At 43.8% G+C, this 26,648-nt stretch overlaps 1 protein-coding gene across 25 annotated transcripts in view; it reads right to left on the reverse strand.

The window, feature by feature from the left end:
* Positions 1–21,486, reverse strand: part of EPHA5 (EPH receptor A5) — a 196,842-nt gene extending 175,356 nt beyond the window's left edge. For all 25 annotated transcript variants that reach the window (XM_074589293.1, XM_074589291.1, XM_074589292.1 and 22 more), the window contains exons 1-2: positions 21,229–21,486; positions 5,814–5,878 (exon numbers count right to left, since the gene is read on the reverse strand). In XM_074589293.1, the coding sequence (XP_074445394.1) occupies positions 5,814–5,878; positions 21,229–21,355 (192 nt within the window). In that variant the 5' untranslated portion in view covers positions 21,356–21,486. The remainder of the gene's footprint in view (positions 1–5,813; positions 5,879–21,228) is intronic.
* Between the last annotated feature and the right edge of the window lie 5,162 nt (positions 21,487–26,648).

Raw genomic sequence — 26,648 nt, forward strand, 5'->3', positions numbered from 1 at the left:
TGGAGTGAGAAGATTTAACTTCAGATGGGAAAGAAGATATGAGAAAGGACATGAATAAAGTGTTGAGGCTATTCAGTGAGAACTGTTGTCTAGCATGAGGTGCTGTGGTTTAAAAGCAGCTACATACCACTGCTAATCTGTTGCAGGCATCAGAGGAGCAGATCTTAAATACAGTGTGTTGAATGAGTAATGGTGATGTGGTTTTTAGCAAGGCAAGATAAAAAAAAAAAGAAAAAAGAGAGAGAGAGCTCAGAGAGAACAAAACCAGATCTCACCCTAGACAGTCAGGACAAGCTTTCAGACAGCAGGGCTTATGTTGTAGGGCTGGAAAAGACCAAAACACATCACCTGGTTTGTTCCTCCAGAAGAGATGACCTCTACTTGTCCATAGTAACAGAGATGATGTTTTGACCTGCTGTCAGAGACCTCCTGTGAAAGAAACCCCACATCTGCCCCAAAGATGCACCAGTAGAAAGTCCTTTCCATCACGTTTAACCTGAATCAGCTTAGCTGAAAGAAATCCTGTTTTTCTTGTCCTACCCGTTACCATTCTGGACAAGAAGTTATTCCTTTCTTCTCTGCATCTCTCAAGGTGGTTGCGGGCCAGTCCAATACTCTATGCTACACCCAACTCCATCGGCCTTACCACACAAGACGCGCATATCCCTTGCAGAGCTGATGCCTTTAGATTTTGATTGATATATTCAAGTTCTGTGACACAAATGCAGCTCTACAAGCACTGGCAAGGCCACCAACTCACCATGGAAATCCACCAATTTGAACATTAGTCAGCTGGCCGAATTCCACTCCCATTAACTCCAGCATCTTCAGTCTCATTCTGGAGCTTTCAGAGTTTGAAATGTGAACTCAGCACTGCTTTAAAACACAGTTTAGTTCAATTATCACAAGGGTCCTGCACAACTGCATTATTAACTCCTGGTGTCTTTTGAGACCCAAAGCCCAAACTTTTTTGTTATAATTATGCTATACAATATGAGCATGCGTGAATCACTGTCACACTAAAACAGGCAGGATAACCAAAAGAAAACACATCATCATGGCCCCATGGGATATGAGCAAAAATGACCACGTAAGCACATGAAGAACCAGGGAGTGGTTCATGGTTCACAGAGGACAGAAGTTTACATGTATACAGATACTGCATTTTACCTAAAGGAATCTTAGCGAAAAACAAACCCCCCACATAGTTCAACTCTGTTGAACTCAATATCATCTCACAAATTATTACTGTAAAATTACTTTATTCTGCATATAACAGAAAATTTTAAGTGCCACTTTGGTTTGGATTACTCAGTTTACTTAGATGTGCACTATGTTTCTCACTAACCTGTGTATGCACAAAAGCATGTACATATAAACAAAGCAGTCAAATTGCAGGTTTTTAAGGTGTCATTAATATGTTTTTTTCACCTACTCATGTATTACTTATTTCTATCATGCTCCCTGCTGCAGTATGAACTGCATTCTTGCCATGTTAGCATATCCCCCTGATTCCTCTTCTATACTGGTCACAGCCGAGCAGCAGCATTTGCAGGAAAAAACCACAGGCTGCCAAAAGTACTGCCCTGAAAATGCCAATTATAATCACAGCTACATGACACAGCTCAATGGTGCCAAGAATCCTCCTTCTCCTTTCACTACCCCCTATCCCTCCCCCTTTATTTTATTTCTATCCCCCAGGGCAAACACCGCCTCCAATACAGAATTCCTGTATAAAATCTCTATCTGAACTAAGAACGACAGAGAGCAACATGAATCTATTCACAAACCATGCTGAGTAATCTAAATCACTGTTATTTTTAACTTCAAAGAGGCACCCTAGTGTACCTGTCCTCAAAGGACTGAGCCAAAAATGATGCTCACAAAAAAAAAAAAGAAATAAAAAAAAAATCAAACTCACCAATGTCCTACATAAATGAAAAGCAACTTGCAGAATCAATCTGGCTAAATTTAGGCCCCATCTTTTGGTATTTGGCCTTATTAACCAAAAAAAGCAGGAGCAATTGCTTTCCCTCTCACCATTCACGTGCAACAAATCATCTAGCTCTCTTATTTTTTGCAATGAATAAAGAATTATTAATACCTCCACATGACCAGGTTCCTTAATACATGTTTATTTTCCTGTCTGAGCCTAAGAAAGAGCCCCAGCACATGGAGCTGTGCAATGAGCCACAGCACACAGCCAGCACCCCAAGGACTACAGAGGCTTTCCTGCTCTATGCTACAGGAAGGTCAGGGAAATCAATGGAAGGTGGAGGAGATGGGAGAGGACCCGTTACACAAAAGCAAAGCGGGTGTTCGGTGCTCCCATTTGGACAGAAAAAGAATACTTCTGACCTGTAAAGAAATAAGTTTTAAAATTAACCCTGAAAGGAGGGAGGGTCTGAAACAAGTAAATCAACGCTATTACAGCCACTGAAACAAAAATCAGATATAATCACTGAATAAATCAAGACAGCTAAAAGAAAGCATTTATTTTAATCAGCAGCTTTTGCAATTATCTGGATATTGTTAAAAGGGCCTGTGTTTTTACTTGGCCAGACCAAATAAGACTGAACAGCATAAGTTTACAGGGGGCTCTTTGTAGCTTCTCCTCCTGGTATGGCTTTGCAGGGAGTCAAAATGCATCACGCAGAGTCTCCTGCCAAATTATGGCAGAAGAGGAGGCAAAATACAGCCTACAAACACTGCCTGACCCCAGCTATTTATCTCACAGCACTTACCATCATTCCTACTTCTGTGAGCTTCCATATGATAAAAATGTATGTTTAGCACAGGCAAGCGCAGGCAGTTTCTGTAGGTCAGAGCTAGCCGGTGCCAAAGCCATATATAATGCACACATATATCTCTGATGTGCCCAGTTTGGGTAATCCTAAGTAGCATGCCAGGAAGAAGTCTGAAGGTAAGAGACTCGCAGGCCTTGCAGACCTGCTGTACAAGCATAGGCTTTCATAAAAAAAAACCAAACCCTGACTCATTTTATTGGTGTGCTTGGAAGAATTCCCACTACACAAGAGGGACCAGACTTTTCTGATATAGCCTCTGGTAATTCCAGTAACCTCCTTCAGGTTGAAGTAACTTATATGAGCTACAAAGCAAAGTCCAAGTTGCCCCTTCAGCATGTAGTAACAGGATCAATTCCTGACCTGAGCTGTGATAGGGGCAGCATTTCCATGCTGACCACTCTCCACTGGCAGGGAGAAGGTCCCTTTTCTCAGATCTATGGCCATGCAGACCTCACAAGGACTTTGCTCACACTCTAGCAGATATAACTGCAGGTTTAAGAGACAACTGCACTACTGCTGCAAGCTGCTGAACCTGCACAGCCAGGGAAGGCCTCCTGGGGCAGCTGGGAAGCCACGCTACCAGGATTCATTATTTACTTTGAGGGTGCCAGAGCACTGGAACGCAGTGCCCAGAGAGGCTGTGGAGTCTCCGGAGATATTTAAAACCCACCTGGATGCGTTCCTGTCCAACCCACTCTAGGTGAACCTGCTTTGGCAGGGGGCTTGAACTAGATGATCTCCAGAGGTCCCTTCCAACCCCTACTGTTCTGTGAATCTGTGAAGATGGGGATTTTTCTTACCTTCTACATGCACAGGGAAAATGAAGGCCAGCCAGCCTGCAAGGCTACTGGACGCTACCAAAACTTGTACCAAATAAGCACCTAACTAGACAAAGGTCTGCAGAGGCAACCCTTGGCTAAAGTGCTCCTCTCCTTTGCCCTAAAACCCATTACTCACTAGATGAGCTGGTGCACACTGTTTAGCAGTAGACCAAGGTCTCATCTTGTAACTTGGATGAGACTACCTCAAGAAGGACAGCTTACATATCTCTGATCTCAATTAAAGCTCCCTCCTTTTCCAAATTCAAATACTTGAAATATTTATACAAGGTAGATCTTTTAAAAAAATTAAGCAAACAGAGTATGACTGCAGCATAGCTGATTGCAAAGCAGTTAAGGGGGTTAGAGAAGTAAGTCTGGAAAGACTTTTTTCAGTACTTGTAAAATAATGCAAATATATTAGGCCAAGAAAGAGACAACTGGGCTAACCTCATGAATTTTTATGATATCCCATGAAAACAAAGAAGATTAAGAGGAGATTTATGGAAATTCAAAAACCAACTGCCTGATTCACTTTTTATTTGTGGAAGTTAATTTAAGGAAAAAAATCCTCCCTTTTGAGGGAGTAACCATTAATTTGGCATTCACGAGTGCACTTCCAGGTGCTGTTTGGAAACTGAGCTTGTAAATATAGAAAGGTTTCTCTAAATGCAACTGAGGTTTATGCATAGTATATTTAGCTTTTCATTTACTCATCTACACATGCAGACCCAGGTATCTTCTCAACTCTTCAGGCCTAGTTATTTCTTTACTGATATTCCTGTAAGGATGTTGGAATATACAGCAACTGTGCTTTATACCATAGAAAAAGTACCCAGAGGTGTTCAAAAAGGAGAAATCTTCCATTGAGAAGTGGACACTGGGATCCTTACGGTGTGCCATGGCACCAACACACTGCTCTGCCAGCATGTCTGGCACTGGTTATTCAGATGCCCACACACTCAAGGGCAGCAAGTTTAGTCTTTGTCTTTAAATCAATAAAGAAAAAAAACATTGTTATAAACTCTGACCACAACTTGAACTGAGTTGAACTGAGTTAAGGATAAACTCAGCTCCCCGTGTAGCTTTTACATCCCTGCCATAACCCACGTCTGCAAGCATACCGCTCGTCTGAGTGAGACTGCCATTTCTACAACCTTTCATCTACACCAAATATATGGAAAGCCAGATTTTAATTCACTGTGTAATATATATGTGCAGGGTTGGCTGCATTTTATATAAATATTGCCACCATTTTTATGACAATCAAACTGGAATCCAAGACAATTCTGCAGCCCGTTTCAGCTGGTGACAAACTCTGAAATAACACATTCCTGAGAGTTGCTCTGTTCGAGAGCTCAGTCGTGCAGCATTTCTATCGTGGGATGCTTTCTCACCTCACACAGTGCTCACAGCTCCTGGGAACAGAGAGGAACACTCAGTGCCCTGCAGAAGTCAACTTTTCGAGATGGTACTGAAGCTCTGCTACAGTACAGCACTGAGGGTGCCCCAGCCAAACCAAAGACCTAAAGTCTCAGCAATGACTGCTTGCAAAATGCAGTCAAGCCAAGCACACACACTGGAGGGTATTATTAATGCATCTAAACTCCATCACTTATTTCAGGTATCAAATTAGGAGGCCAGGTTCTTTCAATTCTCAGTATAGTTAATGGTAGGGGACAGAGGCTCTTCAAGGTGCTTAAAACTCAGCTCCTGTTCCAGTATCATCAGCTCCCAGAATTTTATCATAAGCCTGAAAAGTATTTCTGAACAGTCCTGTTCATTTAAAGCTAACAGTAGCATCTCAGATGCTGTGTTTCAGAAGAAAACTTCCAGAAAGTTGTGTTGTACGCTTACCTCAAGGGCTCAAGAAAAGAACCGGAATTTATAATTTAAAAAAAATTTAAATAACCTCATTGATTTTTTTTTTTGGTGAGGAGAGGAATGAGGGGGCTGACTCATGACTTTTTTTTTTTTTTTAATGCTTGTGGCTGGCTCTACTGCATAAATAAATCAATTCCCTAGCCACATCGCTCCATTTTTCCAGTCACAGCTTGTTGTTTTATTTATTTTTTTTCCCTCCATTGCCGACAAATCACTCCAGGGAGTTTTTAAACCCAGTAGTCTACTTTCCGAATGGAAACGGTTAGGGTAATTTGTGAGAAAGCAAACAACAACAAAGACTTACCCCATTTTTTGGGTAGGCTATCCATCCTAGATCCCCCATTACTGTGCGAGAGTCCAGTAAATTCACTGAAAATAAGAGAAAAAGCTGTTAAGGAACATGGATGGATTACAAACATCAGAAAATACTTCAAGGTTTGGGTGGCTATGGTAAACAGGCTGTTTATAATTAGCCAAGGAAGTTGTATTTTTGTAAAGCAGAATAACAATGCAATAACTCCTCTAACAATGAGGTCATACACTGGAAACAATTCTATATATGCATTACTTTATTCCTTTGAGATCTGCCACTGAAACTTAAGTTGCAAATGCCCTAAACTTCTGTAAGATCTAGATCCTTCGTGGTCTTAGGACCCGGTCTTTTGGAGGGAAGAAATACATAATGCACACTGTGTGTTTATGTGTATATGCAAGACATACAGTACATAGGTATACACATACATTCACAAACATCTCTGTGTCTTCTAAGGTGACTTATGTTTTTAGCATAATCAGGCCTTTAAGACAAACATAGAAGAAGAAACAACATGCAGAGTTTCCTGATTATCATGAATTCAATTTTAAAAGTATTTTATGTGCAAGTATTACTGTTAACAGGGATCTGTTCTTTTCTCCCTCTTCCATATTTTCCCCAAGTCTTTGACAATTTCATTGTAAGATTCCAAGTGATCTTTTTTTCCACACACACACACAAATGTGGAGTAGCTGGGTGAAGTCACATAAGCAATCAACAATTTACATTAAACAGCAAAATAAATATTCCCAAGCTTATAACATTTTTTCCCCTCATATTACCCAAAACACTGAGTAAAAACCGTGAAGTCATTAAATCCATGCACGCTTAACTCAACTAAGAAAAATTACAGCAGCTTCTGGTGCTGAGCTTTCACCTCCTGTACCCAGGGCTTTAAATCTCCAAGTTAAAAGCTTGTCTCTGAATCAACAGCTGTCATCCAGCAATTTCAACCCAGGAGGAATTTTCTACTGCTTTAAAAGCACACAATTTCCTTCTCTTTGGATTACAATACTCGCTTCTCACAGTTTATTTGTCTGCTTAATACTTCACTTTTTGTACTCATGTCACTCCTGAAAAGGAAGCGATTTCACTGGGTTTTCAATTCCTGATCTCTACCCTACGTGCTCTTTAAAAATCCCACTGGAAGTTTTCACAGTTGGACTTTCAAGACTTTCCAGATGTTCCAGCCCATGATCTAGCCCAAGAACAGGCTCGAAACAGGTGGAGGCAGCTTTGTGCTCATTCCTTTAGTGTCAACCATGTCAGTTCTTCAATATTGCTAGAGGTTGCATGCACAGATATAAAGGATATGAGTATCATAACCCTCACCCCCTATTACTCGTATCAGGCCGATTTGCTGCCTCCACACAGCCAAATATACCCATGCAAACACCTATGAAGCACACAGACCCTTCCTTACACCTGCCCAGGTCACCCCACTGCAGGGCACTGCAGACAAAATTAAAGATGCTGCTTACTGAGTACCTCAGGTATCAGGATTACACTATTTACAGAGCCATAGTAAGAAAACCTAAAAGTAAACTATACTAAAATGTATGCTCCTTTAAAAAAAACAAAGAAGATTAAATACCCGATTTAGTTTAAAAAACAAAGTTCTCTGAGTCAGTTTGATCTTAATCATTGTACTGTATTGAACACTGATGACTGTAGTCCCTTGTACACAAAAACGCCCAAAACACAAATATACAATGTTGAGGTAGAAAGAAACCAAAAGTAATCAATTCTCAGCTCTGGCATCACTTATCTTAAAAAAGATTGTTCTATCCAGATATTTTCACAATGTATGCAAGTATTAATGCTGCACACTATCATACAGCACATAGATGTTCTGCCTGGTCAAGTATTTTTTTGTGATGTTGAGCAAAAACATTTGGTAGCTCAGGGTTTTCATGCCCAGATTGCTTTCTCCTGCCAAAACAGAAAACAGTTGGGAGCTGGCAACGCTACCGAGCTACAGGACATTTGGTGGAAGCAGTACTCAAGAGTCTACACTGAACTGCATCCACAGTAAGTAAACATACAATTAGGTGGCTTTCCACCCCACAGCCTAAGCAAAATAAAAGTGCTGCTATCATCTACCATCAGATATGTCACCCTGTGATGGGCAGCCTTCCTCCTCCTGAAGTCTGCAGGTAAAATGCTCATTAAGGCCTCCTGCTCCAGCTGAAGCCAAACACCAGCGCCCAAGTGCTCCTGAACCACACTGCATTTTCTTTTTAATGGAATAAAAAGGGCGATCTTAAAATATACTTTAAAATAGGACACACATAAACAACACGTCGCATATTATAACCGCATACTATTTTAAAAAGCAAGAGAAGGGAGTGCAGTTGCCAAAATGGCAGGTTTACCCAAATTCCTTTTATTACAATCACTGTAATTAAACTGTGCAGAACAATATATTCCTGTCTTAAGTTGCAATAGATGCAAAACAAGTATTGATCTACATTGTACAACTTAATTAAAACTTGTCCTGGAGATCATACTAATGAATGTAATTAGATAGCGTGTTTGATGCCACAAACTTCTTCATGACATGCTAATTAAGGGAAAAAGCAGAAAAAGTGCTTTTATTCAAACATCAGATCATAAAAAGAACATGATACAACTAAATATTGTATTATCTTTCTATCAATGACAATTTTTAAATTGCTGTTATTAACTTCAATTTCAAAATAATTTTCTGCATATGAAAAGATAATACAACCCATTCAACTCTAACTCAAGTCAGTGGGAATTTTCCTACTGGTGAGTCAGCCAGCAGAGCTGAATACTAAATCTCCAGTTAGAAAAGCCTCAATTCCTCTCTTATTTTAGTAGAATTCTGCAAAATAAATAGAGGATGGGATACACCTTTTGACAGTTGCTGCACAATAACCCAAAATTCACATGCCAGGAAGACAATAGTTACAAGTGACTTTAAGTTCCCCCTGTGCCTCGGCTGCTCTGGAGACCAGAGGGGCTCCCGGACCAGCTCAGACGGCTCCAGAGGGCTGCTAAGGCACAGCAAACTCTCCAGCTACCCTGTAGGCTTCTGCCCAGGACTGCTTTCACAGTATGTCTTCTCAAATACTGCACTGTGTTGATCTGCTCTGAGCAATAGATTTAAGCCAGTAGTAATTCTAAATTGCCTGCAAGGATGGAAACATTTTGCTTTGAGAATCACCAAAATACTGGTATAAACACAAATTACCACTGCTCCACCTAGATACATTATCTGCATCTTCCCCATCACCGCCGTACCCAGTCACTCCCAGTATATCTGTCTTTTACTTGCATCATCGCCAGGTCCCAAGCCCACAACAATTCTGCCTCGAACCAGGCCAGAGTCCCAGCATCCCTTCTCCAAGGGACTGTCTACATCAACAATGTGGCCCAGCTGCAGGAGCTCCCCACACAGGGTGACAGTGCTACCAGCGCTTTCAGGACGCTCTCTCAGGCAGCCTTCCCATCCTGCACTGCTGGAGAGGCCACCAGCGCATGGTCCCACTAAACAATTCCATATGGGCTCAGCACCACCTCTCTTCCCACCACCTTCCATCCGGTAGGAACATCATTTTTGCTGAAATGCTTTCATCAGAGAAACTGCAGATTGGCCAGGTTGGGAAAGAAACAGTGGGCAAACAGCAGGTAAGGTATGTACCTGCAACAAGGAAGAAACCATTTTGGCAGAGACTTCAGAGATGGGCTGCCATCAACCCAAACAGATGCTTCCATAACTCACCACGTGGCTACTTGGGGAGCGATGAAGCTTTTTTGCACCTGAATAAAAAACCCTGAAACTATCTCTGGTTCGACCCACAGCAAGACAGAGAAAGAGACCAGAGGTCTATTCCAGAGCAGCAGAACCAGTTCCTCCCCATCCAACCTGTGACGACCATCAATGTGCATTTGGCCATGGCTGTCTAATAACCAACTAACCCAAACACTCAGGTCACAGAAGGAAATAAGTCAGGAAAGCCTCCAACTATGGTTCTTAAGGCTTCCATACTTCAGGAGGTCTAGTGCCAGCTCCTGTATAGCTTGTGCCTCCTAGACCAGCCCCAAATGCTGTAGATACTCCACAGGCATAACCCAGAGCTGTACTGAGCAGGTCTTGGGATGCAGGAGAGCTTACCCCACTGAAGACATCTCTCCAGAAATCGCTAGCAACTATGCTTGGCCCATAACTTTTAAAAGCCTACAAAACAACAAAACTCATTTATTCCCACTTCCTTTCTCCTCAGCACCAGTCAGCTATGTCTCAACGAATGAGCAAGAAACCTCAGAGGCCATAAGCATACTCTTAGCACCTGTATCTTTGCCAGCAAACTTGGAAGAGACGCATACATACATTCAAAAATGTTTTCTGCTCATCTCCGCCATCAGTGCATCCATCCCACAAGCCCTAATTATTTCTAATGCTCAGTCAAGGGGAACAAAAAACCACACAGATCTATATCATCATTAACTTCCATGCCTTCAGGGTAGGATAAATGATGATTAAGTCTAAAGTCATACCATAGCCTTTTTTTTTTTTTTTCCTTTTTTAATACAGAATAATAGCCGGGGGAATTTGCATACACTCTTGTTCTCAGACAGGCTAGTTCCTACGGGTGAGCAATCAAGGTAGAATAAAACCAGAAGTGATCTAAACCTTTGCCCTGAACTCTAGCTGGTGAATTAATAGTGTGTTTTCACTCAGGAATCTCTGACAAGGAGACTGGATATAGCTTTTTACTCAAATGGCCCTGTCACATTCACACAGACGGCATTTAGCAGCTTCACTATGGCTACACAGGGATTGTGGCTGGAAGGAAGCACAACAAATGCCAGGGCTGATGGCATTCAACATTGCTGCCCACACAGCGGAGCACCCCATCTGACACAGACACCCAAAACAGTGCCATGTAGCAGCATTAGCTTGCCCAGGCAAAAGCAGGACAGGTCTGTCATGATGGTACAGTGCCTGAAATAGAAGTCACTGACCCGTGGATTTTTTTGGTCACTCCACTGAAACGAGATGGCTCCTCTGGCTCTGGTCTGGAGCAGGATCAGCTGGAACAGCTTCATTTTCTTTACTCCAATTTCAAATGGAGGAAAAAAAACCAAGCTGAAAAAAACAAAAATCCCCCCAGAACAGGCTAAAACACTGAGCACTTCTGATCCTACCAGCCACACATCCTCTTGCCATTTCAGCACCTAAGGATCTTCCAGAAAAACCTTCACTGCTCATACCAGGGTAAAGTCTCTGCAGGCATACTGAAGACCGAACTCTTCTGGGTTGCCATGGTCTTTGAGCTGATTCCCCATAAATGCTTATACACTGGAGTAGTCCTGCTCTTCAGCAGCACCATCTGCAAGCTAAGGCTTACCATGGGGCATGCTCTACCAAACTTTATCCTGACAAATAGCTCTAGAATGGTCAGGATAGCAAAAGCTGATTGAGTTTATGCCATGAAGCTGTAAAGCCATATGAATCTTTTTTTTTTATTTCACTGAAATATACCTAAAGCAGAAGGAAAAGAATATCCTCTTTGACCAAATCAATACCCTGTAACTACAGTTTCCATTACAAAGCAAACGGGAGTAAAGAAACCTTCCTTAAAGCCTGCCTAAGTATTTCAAAACACCACATGATTTCTAAAGTAGCACATTTTTAAGCAATTAACATTTGAGTCAAAATGTTTTGTTTTAAACAACTGAAGCAAAACTCTGCGTTAATACACTTGTTATGAATCGAACAGGAATCTGTACATTGTTTTAGGTAACCTAAATCTGAACTCCCACATGAAAAAAAAAGGTGTGAATCAAGTGCTCCTACATCCTCCTGCAGCTCCTGGCCCCCTTTGCACAGCACTCCACAGGACGTAGCCACCCATGGAAGGGTCAGAGCCTACAGCAAGGTAGCCCCAGCTCTGACCCAACACTCATAGCTTGTGGGAGGCAGCTACATTTAAAATAGTTGTGAGAACCCTCTCATGGGAGTACTCACACACTGCCAATTAAGCATGAGGTGAAACACTCTGCTGGATGGGGGTCAAGGTACACAACAAGATGCGATAGCAGTGCTTTGCGCCAAGCCCTCATTGGGAGGTCTCCTGAATAGCATCACAGGCTTTCCACCAAGCTTCACGCCTCTGCTCTCCTCCTCTTTCCCAAGGCAGGGGGTATAGCTGCCAAAGACATCATCATTAATGGAGCCGGTCTCTCCTTACCCTGCATACCTCCCCATCCTTCCCTCCTGTGCTCCCGGAGTTCACATCACTACCAAGACACACTGACTGCAGAGGACTCTTCATCATCATGAGTCAAAGTTTTCCTGCTTCATAAATCTTTGCTGGTTTTATTGCGGTATTGTTGCCATTCATTCTCCAACTGTTTTCCCTGTTGTGCCAAGTATTTCTTCAAAAAGTATAAATCCAAGGCACTCCAACAAGTGACAGTCAAAAATAATCCAAGAAAGCAAAAACAAATGAAAAAAATAAACTCTTGAAAGAAATCAAAGTCATCAGGGAGCAGATGTTTTGTATTAATTAGCTACACTGAGTTGGGACAAAAAACACGCAGGCAAGAACCTTGGAAACATTTCCATCAGTGGAAACCAGCTACAGCGGAGTGCAAGCTGTAGCAGTACCTATTATTTATAGCCCACTGGAGGAAGAAAATACACACTACTTAATGAACTCACAAACTAATATTAACTGCAGATTTATATTTTATTACGTTGGCTTCATTCTGCTCTAAGTTTTCTCATGATTCCCTTTTATAGCAAGAGCCAAAACGCTAGAATCTGCATCACAGATTCATAGGTTTTTAAGGCCAGATGGACAACTGCAATCATAACATCAGCCAGAGAATTTTACCCAGTAATTTCTGCATTATGTCTGTAATTTGTTTGAACACACTGTTTACGAGGGGTGTGATACTGCCCTTTGACAAAGTTCTTTGGGTTGGCTGCATTTTTTCCCGGCAGGCACAGCACTGTCCATAGCTCCAGGGATTGGGACCAAAAGCTCACTTTGATAACTGGACCCACTAAAACAAATAGGAAAGTGCAGATTTTTTCCTTACAAGGATTAGCACTTAAGACAAGAGGCAGTCATTCATTCTTCCCACCTACATAACTTAAAAGCAGAAGTGGTCAGGAGATTGTTAGCTTGACACCAAAGTGCCTGGAAACTGAAAAACTCCTGTAGGGTTTGTTTTTGGTTTTTTAATGGCAAACACTCCCATTTCCACAAAAATCACCATTTAATTGAAAAGGCATTATTCACTATGAAGGAAGTCAGTAAAATGCTTCCAGCCCCACTCATAAGATCCACTGGAAACAACACTGTACCAACACAACAGTGGATCTCCCAGCTGGCCGCAGCACAAACTTTTTGGGGAAACCAGCTGGGCAAGCACCACCCTGCCACTAGAATGAAAAAGAAGCTTCCACTGAAGGCAAGATACAACCAGCACCTGCAGCCAGCAACCTGACAACCAGCCTGCATGGAGAAACAAAATACCAGTGCTGCCTGCACACCCAGGGTATCTGCAAATGGTTGAAGACTATACTTAAAGCAAGCACCTTATTAAGCACTCACATAAAGTCAAGCCCTAAAATCCTAACAGCTTCCCAATGCAACCAAAACACCTGCTGGCACTGCTGAGATGAAATCTCACTTCCTTCCCTAAATCAGAGCATTGCCAACTAAAAGCAATATGGTCTCTGTTCCTAAAAGGTATCCTAAAAGACATGGACAAATTCTGTTATGCAGATAACTAAACTCAACAAAAGGAAAGAAACTCAGCACAGGCACATCCAGAGCTGTCAAGGCTGTCAGCTTTCGCTACCAGTGGACTTGCGAGACCTCACTGTCCAGCACCAATAAAGCCTTCCTGTTGACAATAATGACTACTCTGCTGCCACTGAGTTCAATGAAGTAGGAAAAAAAAGGAACTGACATAATGCTTAGATAGCATTCAGGAGCAAAAAAAAAAAATATGTTTAAGATGATCTATTGGCTTTTCAGGGGGGTTGACAGTTTATGCCTTCTATTTCTGTTGAGGAAAGAGGGCAGAGGTTGCTAGTGGGAAGAGCAAATTGCCAACACATTTTAGGAAGGAATTGCATGTGAACATTAGTAAAGCAAAGATTGATAAAGCAAAGTAACTGAGGTTTTTTGGAAAAATTATCTTACAGAGGCAAGTGTGTAGATACTTTCCCTAAACAGTTTCACTGGTTTGGGACATGCAAAATAGTTTAAAAAAAAAAATCATACAAGCCCACCCAGAAACATCACGAAATGCACATTACTGATGCTGAATAATTTATTTCTTCCCAGGTGTTTCTCCATCCCCTCAGAGAATTACAAAGTTCAGACTGGTTGTTCTGACCTCTTTCTAACAGTAAGTGATCCAGGTTAGAAAACCCAGGAGTTAATACCCTGGCAAGCCACTTCAGTCCTGCACCAAAATGAAGTAGCTGGCACGAAAGCCTGCAAGCCCAGGGTCCTGCCCTCTCTCCTACAGGCTCAATACCTACTACACAGCCACCTAAACCTAGAAGTTCTCAACTTGTGGAGGGGACTGCTTCCTCTCCATGCACACCTCCCCTCAAGGCACAGCTTGCATACCAGCTGATCCTCTGCTGATGCTCAGGAGCTTGCTAGGGGTAGGCTTAGGGGCAGGAATCACCTTCTCCCTCAGGGCTGCCAGACCAGGTCATGTAGGTATTCCCAAATTTGCTGTGATAGTACATGCTACACCACCTTCTCCAGTAGGCAGCTCTCACCCTTCCAGCTAGTGGTCACCTAGTCAGCTCTACCTGGTCAAAGTCCTCCTAACACACCTCCTGCACAACTCCAATACCAGGGAAGAGGGAGAGAAAAGGAGGTGTTTCCCACCATCGGCACCCCTCAGTGAGACAGTGCGTGCACTGAATGCTCCCATGGCAATTATTCTGGCCCAAAGCATCTTTACTTCTCTTTGCAAAGCAGAAGCAGGAAGGCTGTGCTCATACGCACAGCCCAGGGCAGCCAGCAGGTCCCAGCAGCCTTGTCCACAGCAGACAACACGCCACTAGACCTCTGCAAACAGCCACTGATCACCTCCCAAACCCAGAAGTCAAGTGCTGCAAATCACAGTGCTTACATCTCCTCCCGACTGTCCCCTCTCGACTAGCTTCTTTGCCGAAGACAGGGATAATTGCTTTCTACCTCCAAGAGGATAAGCGCATTAAGCCTTCGGAGAGGCTCAGATACTGCACTGACCAAAGCCATAGCAAATACCAAAACTGAGACTGTAAGAGATATAATAGGTCAAAGAGACAACTAAAAGGGTAACAAACCCCTAGACAGACCTAAGCTACTGCAGGCCAGTGCTCAAGTTTGCCAGTACAGCTCTGTGAAAGCAAATGGGGCAGCAAACATTTTCGCCTCAGCAAAACCTGTCACCTCGATGTCCAGCCAGCTGCAGAGCAGAGTGAGGGACAGGCACAAGTGAACGCAGAGGACAATCCATCTCTCCATTCTGCCTGTGTCAAAAAACAGGGACATCTTAAGAACAAAATATACATTCAAAGGAAAAAAGGATTCTCTACTAGCTTTTAAAACACGCAGCAATTTTACAGCAGAGATCAAAGAAAATGAGTTTAGTAAAGAGTAAGTTATAAAAAAAAATTGTTCATTCCAATGTAATCACTAATGCAGTATTTCTGCAACATTCTCCAAGTAAAGAAAAATACCTAGCTCAAGTCCGTCCTGGTTGAAATGATGCCCCATCTCTCAACAGCACTTATGGTCAGTGAGAAAGGCGCACTTATGACAGATACTTCAAGTCTGTGTTTAGATGTTTTACTATAATCACAAGATTTTCTTTTTTTTTTTTCTTTTAAAAACCTTTTTAATGGCTGAGTATCTGCTGAAGAGCTGCACTGAATACTCTTTTCTCTATAGAAGTGAGCACTTAATAACCAAAAAATTCAGTGCTTCTACAAAGCAACCAATCTGTGCGCATTTGGTTTTTTTACATCTCCTTTTGCCCTTGAACCACGCACTGATTTAGATTTATTGCCTAAAGAGAAAGTGAGAATATTAAAACAATTTGCTAAAAGAGTTTGTTTTCTTTTTATTTTTGGGCAGGGTCTCACTTCCTTGACACCCCTGAGCAATGTTTGATGCTCATCTCTATTCAAGAATATACACACCTGCACACTTAGAGGAGCAGACCACTAAAAACATAGCACCAAGTCAAGAACCTAAAGCGAACAGGGTCCAACACCACGGCTCAAGCTGAGCAATCTCAGCTGGACTTTCCCAGGTCAAGGGTTAAGCACTCGCTCAACACGGGCTGGAAACAAGGATTTCTGCAGAAACAGCACAGAAATCCTCGGAATAGTAAAGCGTAAAACCGATGAGATCAGAGAGCAAGGCACCACATCATAAACCGTCTGGGCTTTGCAATTTCTGCCTGACTTTACCAAATACTGCTCCCACCTTCCCCCCTCTTCAGAGCCAGCTGCAAAATACTTTGTATTTCAGTGCAAAGAATAAATGTTTCTTTACGGGTGAGATTTCATTTTCTTATTTAACAGAAAGAGAAGAGCAGAGACGGAGAGGGACTATATACTGGAGCTAAAAAGTTAGGTAACGGTGGGAGAGTTAACAGCGGAGGGGGAGGAAGCTGTCAGACAAGCCCACTAACTGTTCTCTTTCTCCCATGGTACCTGCCAGTTTACCCATCTGTAAATTGATGTGCAAATAGCTGCTTTATACATCAAATTATGGTGTCAACACGTAAGATACTATAAGCAGATGGTCTGTCAGTGGTTCCGTTTAAGACAGTTTGCCTGTTTTCCACTATTTATTGGAATTTTTAAGATAAGCTTCAAAAGGAAACAGGTACTATCTTGGAGCCAATCTTTGCTATTGTTTATTTCCTTTTTTTTTTTTAAACGTATGTCATTAGGCAGCAATGCTTTTAGTCATATTCTTAAAAGTGCTGCATTTCAAATGTTGTTTTACCGTCAAAAGGATAGCAGTTTCCATTTTAAAGCCATGATTGAGTCATTCTAAACCACTTGAAAAGCCATACATCACACATACGATGATCCCAAAAAGACCATTAGACAGGAGCTGTCCTTCCTCATACCAGTAATTCCACTGCAGTAAATTTAAAAGTTAATGGGATTACTCCTGTGAGTAAAATAAACACAGGGCAGTGAGGCCATGCTCTGCTATCATGGAATGCACACAGGGAACCATCCCAATACATGAAATTAAGAACAGATATGTCCTCAAAGCCTCCTTACAAAGCACAGTGAGCAGACTGAAATGTTTCCAAACTTACCCGTTCTGCATACACAAGGTATATGCTCACGCCGTACGTAACACCTACAGAATTACACAAAATGCAACAGCTGTGTGAATGCATGACATACAAGCCAAACTACTACAGCAACCTAATAAGCAAAATGTTCTGACAGCGTGTATTTTTACCCAAAGCACTAGACTAATTGGAACACACTGATATGAAAATTAAGACTATTTTTACAATTTTTCTATCAAGACCTGCTTCTACTAAATACACAAAAAAAACTGCTTGAAAAAGACTTCATTCACTGATTAAAGATAAATATTGTGATGTTATACCTAAATATGCATTTATCGAGTGTGCCATGACACAGAAATTATATGTCAGTATGAAATAACACACATACAAGTCAACACACTGAGAACAGGTAGGCTCATTCCAGGCTCTGGCATGAATAATCTGCAAATTACAACCTTCCTTTATTTTTGCCTGCACCAGACCCACCCCTTTAATTGTACTCATTTATTCATTCACTCAAATAAAAAATGATACATTAAGATAAAGTCAGCTTCAGAAAACCCTGGAAGAATTAAGAGGAAGACGGCCAAACACAGGAGCTTGTAACTAAAGAATACCCTTCTAGTCTGAAAACAAATACAACACACTACAAAGTCAGACTCATTTTGTCTTTTTCACCTTTGTCTATTTAAGTCAATGTCATTATTTCAAATTGTATTTCCTTTTATTTTCTTAACAATATACTTCGTTGTTGCAGCACTGCCTCATCAGCGCTTACTCCTGCAAACAGCCCCAAAATGAAATATACTTTGTATCTAATGACAATTATGCAGATATGTTGTGGAATCACTTTGTTACACACAGTCAGATGTTATGTACTCCATTGTTTTAATTTGCCCGCGTGACACTTTTAAGGTCATCTGGGTGACATCCAAATGAGATCTGCAAACCAACCCCAATGCACAGGCAATGCCTTACAAATCATGAAGTTTAGGGTGGAGGGGAGGTCCTTCAACAATCCTGTCGTTCGTTCTGTGTTTTACATAAATTATTTATATGAGCCACTTCCAAACCCTAGTACTTACAACAGAAAGATTTAACACACATGCATTTTTAAACCAGAGGAGGTGCAGGAAGCCCAGTCGCATGCTGCAGGGCTGCCCCTCACACCCTGTTATCATAGGGAATGCATTTCAGAGTAAAAACGTACTTCTGAAATATTAGCACTTCAAAATACTGTAATAATTTTGGTGCACTCTTTGGAATATATTCTTTGTGACTGATTTCTGAATTTGTAAAAATAGTCAAAAGGAAGAAGGAAATCTCCAGTTCTAATCAATGAACTCTGCTAAAGAGTTAAAAATAATGGCTAAACAATACTTGAAAATGCATGAAATAGCGCTGAGCATTCATCCTTCGCTACACGTTTTGCTTTTAGTACATAAACTGAGAAAAGGTGATTGAAATCAAGACCTGTTTTATTTCCCTATTATAGGAAAAAATCTGGGGAAAAAAATTAATTCCGTTTTCACAATGTATATCTTTCCATCTATAACTGGAGATATCTATGAAGACACTTATGATACAGGATAGGCACTTGATACTTCCCCATAAAAATGGCAGGACCTTCTGAAATGCAGCTGCCCTTGCAAAAGGGTATTTCCATGCTAAGGAACCCAAACACTGAATTTACCTTTTTTCCCTCCAAATCTTAACCTAGATTTTTAAAGCATTTTCCCCAAAGTTTCCCTCCACTAAATGGTAAAACAGAAAATCGTGCACTGTGAATTGCTAACTGCATAGATCTTATCCTACGAAGTCACTGCGTAAGATTCAGAGAAATGAAAACAAATGTGATGCAGGGTTAAAGAAAAAAGTAATTATGAGAATTTGTCATCCTCTATGCAACCACGTACGTGTTACATACCTACACAGCACAGGGTATCAGCTAGCTATTTAACCATAGTGAGTAGGATGAGGGACAATAAAAAACAAAACCCAGAAAAACCAATACCACCAACCTTTGAAAAATATTCATAGGTCTAAGATGGCTACCTCTGTCCATGCAAAAGTCAAGTTCCCAACCAGCTAAATATGACAACTAACCCCAGGGGAGGCTCTCTCTCATCAGAGCCCAGAAGCGGCCAAACTGAACTTTTCAAACCCAAAACCAAGTGACAAGTGTCAGTGGCATACAGGCAGGCAGGCAGACTTTGGCGTCTGAGGTTTCTCACGCATTAGGCTTCACATACTGCAGGGTGAGCCATTCCCAGAAGTGGAGCTGTTTAGTAGTAATTGGCAAAGGAGACATGCTGTGAGAAGCACTTGTCAAATAATGCTTGTTTACAAATAAATCTCCTAGCAGCAAAGGACACCAGTTATTGAATAAGTTCAGGTCCGCAGTCAGACCCCTCCTACCAGCAGTCTTTTAGCTTTGCATTTACTGAAGAGACAAGAATTAGAAAGCAGCAGTCGGAAAAGTAGGGGGAGAGAGACCCTGAAGCAAACGCTTATGCGGCTGATCATTCCTGTAACATTCCCCTGCAACCTCCCTGTAACAATTACACTAAACCCGTTTGCTAGGCAGCTTCATTGATTCTTTCCAATACCTTTTCCTATCGTGTAAAAGTCCTATTCTGCAGCTGCCTGTTTGTGCAGACAGCTCTACACTCGGTGAATGGTCCCACGGACTCCATGAGCGCTACCCAGATTTTCCAAGAACTGGCAAGGATGACCAAGACAGGGCTCGTCAGAGCATCTGACAGTCTCTCGGCAAAGTACCAGGGCAGACGGGAGTGTGCAGGACAGCGTGTCTCCCGAAAGGCAGGTGAGCAGCGGGGAGAGCTCTTTGAAAGCAGCCACACTGCCTCCCGGCATCGCTCCCACGGGTGAAATGATCCAAAACCGCATGGGGGCAGAAGGATTGGGCCCACTGTTATCTTACTAAGGCAAAGCCGAAGCCACTTCCATCATCCCTCAAACCAATGCACTTCCTTAACATTTGATATCTTCACACACAGAAGAACAGCATTTTCCCTTTCCTCTGCACTTCTTTTTTTTTTTTTTTTTTAAAAAGAAAACTGCGATTCACATTATCCTCACTCTCCAAAATAAATTATAGCTAGCTGGTTACCTCAGGCCACATCTTTGAAATTCTGGTACGGTTTTCCTTCACCAACCCCTGCATACGTCCTCCCTCTAAAGGAGTTTCACAAATAATTACGGTGCATCACAAAACCAGCCTGCTACGAGCAGCCCCCTCAAGATGCTGAACTTCTCCACCCATTGCTTTCACATTACAGCCTGTCCACGGAGCCAAAAATAAGAATAATAATAACAATAATAAGCCCCACACAGTACCCACACCACCCATAGAGAAAAATAAAACAGTCCGGTTTGAAAGCCTGGAAGTACTCTGCTAGAGAAGAAGCCTGGACACACGTTTTTGGCTGTCAGCCTCGCAGAGATCGAGCGCATAAACCAAAAATCACTCCCCAGCGGACGCGCTCCGCTGCGCTGCGGGTTAAACACCGGCACCTCCGCGTCTTCGCCTCCTTTTTATATATATATTTTAAGCCGCGAAGTAAGCGCAGTGCGGCCAGCGCTTGCAGGGCTCCCCAGCGGGAGCCCCCCCCGGAGCCCCGGCCGGCCCCGCTCCGCCACCACCTCCCGCGGCGGGCCCCGCAGACCCACCCGCGCCAATGCACCTGTGCTGCCGCAAACCGCTCGGAAAGCCACCCGTGCAAACCCACCCACATACACCCCCGCAAAATAAAACCCACTGCATAAGGCGCCCGTGCCCAGGCATCTGTGTAAACCCCCCCGTGCAAACCCCCCGGCGCCCTCAGGCAGCGCTGCCGCCCCGCTCCCCACCCGGGGGGCCGCTGCCGCTTCCCTTCCCCGGGACCCCACCGGCCAGCATCGCCCGCGGCCCCCGGCGCGTCCCCCGCCTCCTCGCGGGCAGACCCTACTTCGCCTCCCTCAAAATGTTCCGAAATTGAGTCAGATGAGCCCGAAGCCGCGCACCGCCGGGAAGCCCCCCCTCCTCGGCAGGCGCTGCCCCGACGGCCCCGTCCCCGCTCACCCTCGCTGCCGGGGCTGGCCAGCAGGCTCCGGAGCGCGGCGCACAGCAGCAGCGGCAGGAGGCACGTCCAGCCGGGAGCCGGCGCCCCGGCGCGGCCGGCCCAGCCGCCACCGCCCCGCGGCCCCATCCCGCCGCCCCTCAGCGCATGGGGCGGCGGCGGCGGCTCCCCCCCGGCGCTGCCCGCTCGGGTCGGCTCAGGACGGGACGGGGCTGGCAACGCAGCTCCACTCCGCTCCCCTCCAGCCGCCAGCGCGACTGGGGAGCTGGGGGGCGGGGACGGGGGAGGTGGCCCCGCGCCGCCACGGAGACGCCCCCGACGGGGCGGACCCGCCGCAACCGCCGCCGCCATCCCGTGCGGGAGCCGGCGCGCGCCGGGTCTCGGGGAGCCCGCGGGGCGCAGCGGGGGCCGCACCTAAAATGGCCGCCCCGCGGGGAAACCCCCCACCCGGAGCCGCGCTGCCCGTGGGTGAGGGCAGGTGGCAGCGCTGCCCCTGCCAGGCGTCTCTCGGGCCCCGGCCAGCCTGCGGAGCGGGGACAGGGAGCTCCGGTGCTCCCTGGGTGCTCCCCGCAGCCGCCACGGTTCACAGTCCCAAAAAATCCCGCCCGCCGGCCCACAGGGCCGGGGAAGCCGCTGTTTCACGGGCCCGGTAAAACCAGCCTGGGAGGAAGGCTCGTCCCCAGCCAGGAAAGCAAAAATGCCAGAAACTCCATCATGGAACCAAGAGAAAGATGATTTTCAGGTGTATTTTACCTCAGGTCACCACCAGAGCACAGCTTTGAATCCAGCGCTAACTAGTTTCATAGGCGTTTTCACTGAGGTGTTTTAGCCCTCAGAGGTGGTCACACGCTTCATCTTGCTAAAAAAGGAAAAAAAAAAAATAAATCTCCAAAGTATGAGAAATTAATTCCTGGAGGTTTATTCACCCACATCAGTTCCTCCCCTGAGGAGACTCCCTCCAGAGAAGCCAATAAAGACAGAAGCCCAGCCTGGCAGGTGCCCAGGCAGCAAGTCAAGGTTGACCAAAACCACCTCGCCTGGTGCTACCTCCTCCGTTTCACCCCTCCGCCAAGACTTTGGCATGTTCATTTACGTTTTGAAAGCTGTAACCGAAGGATGAGCACCTGCAAGAGGCTCTCTCCCTCCCGGGGCCAAGGCTCAGGACCAGGGCGCCAAACAAGTTGCAATTAAAATTACAAAATCCCCAAAGCCAGTTTTAAGAGGACTGCTGATAACACAGCTCTCTACGCTGTCATTGCTCATATTTTATTCATAAGTAGCTGGACAGTGTGTTTCCCTGCACTCTTGCACCATATACAAACCTCAGCTCCTGCCAAGAGATAAACACGGTCCTGAGTGGTACACGCATCTTATTTTCAAAAGTGTTTGCTCCTTTTGCAAGAGGATTTCCTACCTCGAGCTATTCAACATTTTTTACTGCCACCAGGAGGACAAGGAAGGGCCTTTGCTTTACAACATGAGGTCCCTCAGTAAAGGTGCCAGCTAAAATGAAAAGCGTGGCGTGCGTCTGTTTAGAGCAGTACCTCGGATCTTCACTATCCAAAGATCCTACTAGTCTGTAGTTCAGAAGGCGCTCAGGTTTGTCATCGGACCACCCCTGCGTGAAGCTGCATGGCCAGATCCTCAGCTGGGGTAAATCACAGCCGAGAGCATCTGCCCCCAGCCTTGCATTAGCTTTAGTGTGGGGGTAGCATCATCGGGCATGCTCATTTCTAGGGACTTGCCACCTGCAGAAGCAGCGGTAAGTTTTGCCACCCAGAAATCAGGGCAATGCAGGAAAACCTCGCCAGAACCAGCACCCTGTTAGCATAGTAAAAAGGATCATATGGCAAGGAACACATAAAATGCCAAGCTGGATGGGAGCCTCCGCTGGCCGAGGGGCAAGACTGCTGTAGCTAGACAAGTCTCTTATCATAGTCTCATGTCAAACTGTTGTTTGCTCCTGATTTTCGGCTGCTATTTGACAGTCATTAACTGCTGTTTGGACTGCCAGGCTTATAATTTAGAGGCATTTCAGATGATATGTTAGTGACATCTTAATTTTCGAGGAAACACTGAGATGAGCTTTATATGATTCATCAGCTATTTAAGAATAGCCACCATGCTCTAGGTTTCATCCTGGCTGCCTTTTTTCCTGCAGGAAACCAGTTCTTATTCCAAGACATTTGGTCTGTTCTCCACCCTGTCTGTGGCAGAGGAAGAGTGTCCCAACCTCATCTCCCAGGACATCATTGAGAACTGATAAACACAGCCTTATAAAAGGGTTATTGCGTTATCCCCAAATGGAGGGTATATCAGCTTTACGCACTGTCTGGTGGATCCTATTTGGTGGGGGCTCTGTCTTCTACAGCTCTCCTTCTGGTTTTGCCACCAATTTTGTTAGCAATCTGCAGCAGGCCGTTCTCTCCTGCCTTTTGCCTCATCAGTGCACCCAGTGGGCTCTCAAAGAGAGGACAGAAATTTTATCCAAGTGCTGCAGCATTCCTGGTAGCCTTGACGGGTAATCAGAGAAGCCGGACAATCTGATGGGAGCCCTTCATATCTCCCACCAAAGGGTATATCTTTTATTGCTTTGAGGAAATTCACTGTAAAAATCACAAGGCGTGGATCGCAAACTATTCAGGAACCTAAACCATCTCAGGCTCCTGCCATTTCTCCCCGTATCTAGCCTGTTTTTTGTGTTAGTTTCCATTTTTAATTCCTGCATCCCATTAATTAATTTCTGCCCCTTACATTTATGCCTTTTCAGCTATGCGAGCAGTATTCCCTCTTAATCATCGCTCAGTTAAGGTCTATATTTCATCCTTTATATCTTTCTCTCATGAGTCATTCCTATAGAGTGTTAGTAATACTGTTATACTCCAAACTCCCTCCAGTTTTCCCAACATCTCCCTCATAACAGTTTGCCCAGAAGCGTAATCATACTAAAGCCATAATAAACAACTATCTCTAAAATGCTTTTGCATATAGTGTCTGAAACTGAAATGACAGCTTTGCTCCATGTGACTTGCCACTTCATATCTAATTTGCTGTCAGCTATTACACATATTTTAAGCTATTTATTAAACCAGACATCTTTTGAGTTAGTGCATTTCAGATTATTTCACTTAGATACGCAATGCTCATTTTTCCAAGTTTAATTTAATTTCTCACCCATGTATGTAGTTCCTTTCATATAATTTCTGTGTTCTGACTGGCTTCTAATTCTGCATTGCCAATTGATTTCTTTAGCGTGCTGGTTATCCTATCATCAAAAGGATACACTTCAACAATAAATGAGTCTATCCTTCAGATTATTTCAGGAACCAAAACCTGCCAACTAAATCCATTCCCTGTATCATTATCCTTTACTGAAGTGTAAGGACATAATTCTTATTGCATCTCTGTATTCAGTAGGGCCACCATCTGAGAAAAGATTCAATTTTATACTTTAAGTGTAAACAGCCCCACTAAAGCCATGTCTTCATTGCATTAATGGAATAGAAGCCCCGCTTAATGCAACAAACTGTTTAATTAGCCATATAAGCATTTCCATTTTCCTCTGAAAAGTCCTTTTCTTTCAAAAGAGTCAGAGAAGATGACACCTTTAAGGAATACCCTCATGAAATTTAGTAATTACTTTTTTGTTTTTTCCCCACAAGCCCTTTGAAACAGAAGAATTACCTTCCATTCAAAAACTACATGCATATTAAAGGCAAAAGCAATCTGGGAGCAGCTAAGTAGCTTTGCATAGTAGATATATTTGGATTGGTACCATGAATGCAACTACAATTTTAAGACAAAATGGCTGTGTGCAACAAACACCACAGCAGCCTGTGTAGAGCTGCGGAAAGCAATAGTCAAGAGTCCCGGCGGAAAACAGAAAAATCTGTAGGGAGAGCCAGCAGGGACAGGAAAGTTAAACATCAAGTGCAGGTGGGCCACCCCTTGGCCAGACAAGGTATATCAGTGATTGTGCCCCTCCGTCGCTCCTGAAACCTCCATACTTCAGTGTGGAGAGAGATGATAACCAACGAACTAGTATTTGCATAAAGGAAAATGAGCAATTGGTAACTAAAGCACTGCCTGTGCAAGTTCACGATCCAGCCACTTGGACGGTCTCAGCACCGATTTGTCTTTTGCCACCCCCACAAAACACAGGAGCTACTGGCAACTGCGCCCTTAGGAAAATCTGCTTACTTCATTTACAGTCTGAAATTAGATCCAAAGCCATGAAAATCCATGGGAAAAACATGTGAATATTTGTTTCAGCCAGAAAAGGCTTAGAGAAAGCATGACATTTCAGCCTGGCATTTTATTTTGGAGCACTTCATCACCAGCCCTTGGTCCTGATAACAGCCCTTCCAAAGGCCCCTGACCTGGCAGGACACTCTCCCATCTGCAAATGCTATGTCACTACCCTCCTCTCTCACTCTCCTGTAGTGACCACAGGGAGCCAGATTCCAGGTGTTAAAAACCCACTGTCCATCTGCAATCAAAGGAATGGTCCCTGGCCCAGCGATCTACTTTGCATGCCAGTCTGGATTAGACTGATCAGCGAAATAATCCAGGTCAGACGTGGGAGTACACGCCTGTGAGCACCAAGAGCAGCGGCAGATACAGCTGGCACTACCTGCAGCCCACCCACTACTTAGCAAGCCTTGAGGTGTTTCTTTGCATCACACCAGAGGGGAGCATTAAAGGGAATAAATGAAATGGCTTTGCAGAGATTTATGGAGATTTTCTAATGCAGAAAGTGGAGCACAGGAGAAAGTGCAAAGGCTAATTTGATTACATTGTTAGCCCTGTATAAATTTAATAATGGACTCGCTTCCACATTTCTCATCGTAAGCTACTTACATGCATCCCCTAACTGCAATAGCTCAGCACATCACACTCTTGAATCTGTCTTCCAACCCACCCCCATGAGGAAGAGGAGCATTAGTACTCCTGCACAGATGGACCGAAGCAAAGGAGATGTTAAAGATCCAGATAAAAATTACTGAATTGATTATGGCTCCTCTAGATCAGGGACAATGTTCTTCAAATACTAATGAAATTATCTTATTCTTGTATCAGAATAAGAATCAACAGATATTTAGAGAAGCTGCCTTACCTCCTCAAGACATTCAGTCAGGAGCTTTAGCAGACATCTCACAAGATCAGGCAAGTGACTTGGGTACATTTGCAAGTATCAGAGTGCTTTGTGAAAACCTAGTCCTTGAGTAACTTGCTCAAGGTCACACAGAAGGTGTGTGGCAGACCTGAATCAAGCTCAAAAGCTATTAGAGCATCCATTTGCTTTTCATTCTCACTTTTCCTTTTCCAGCATGTCATTTTGGATCAGGATCTGCGCTAGCAAATGTGGACATTACTGTAGTTCAAGGGTTCACGTTCAGCACTTTGCTCATTAAATGCACAT

This window comes from Larus michahellis, chromosome 5 (assembly GCF_964199755.1).
Source record: "Larus michahellis chromosome 5, bLarMic1.1, whole genome shotgun sequence".
Lineage (NCBI taxonomy): Eukaryota > Metazoa > Chordata > Aves > Charadriiformes > Laridae > Larus > Larus michahellis.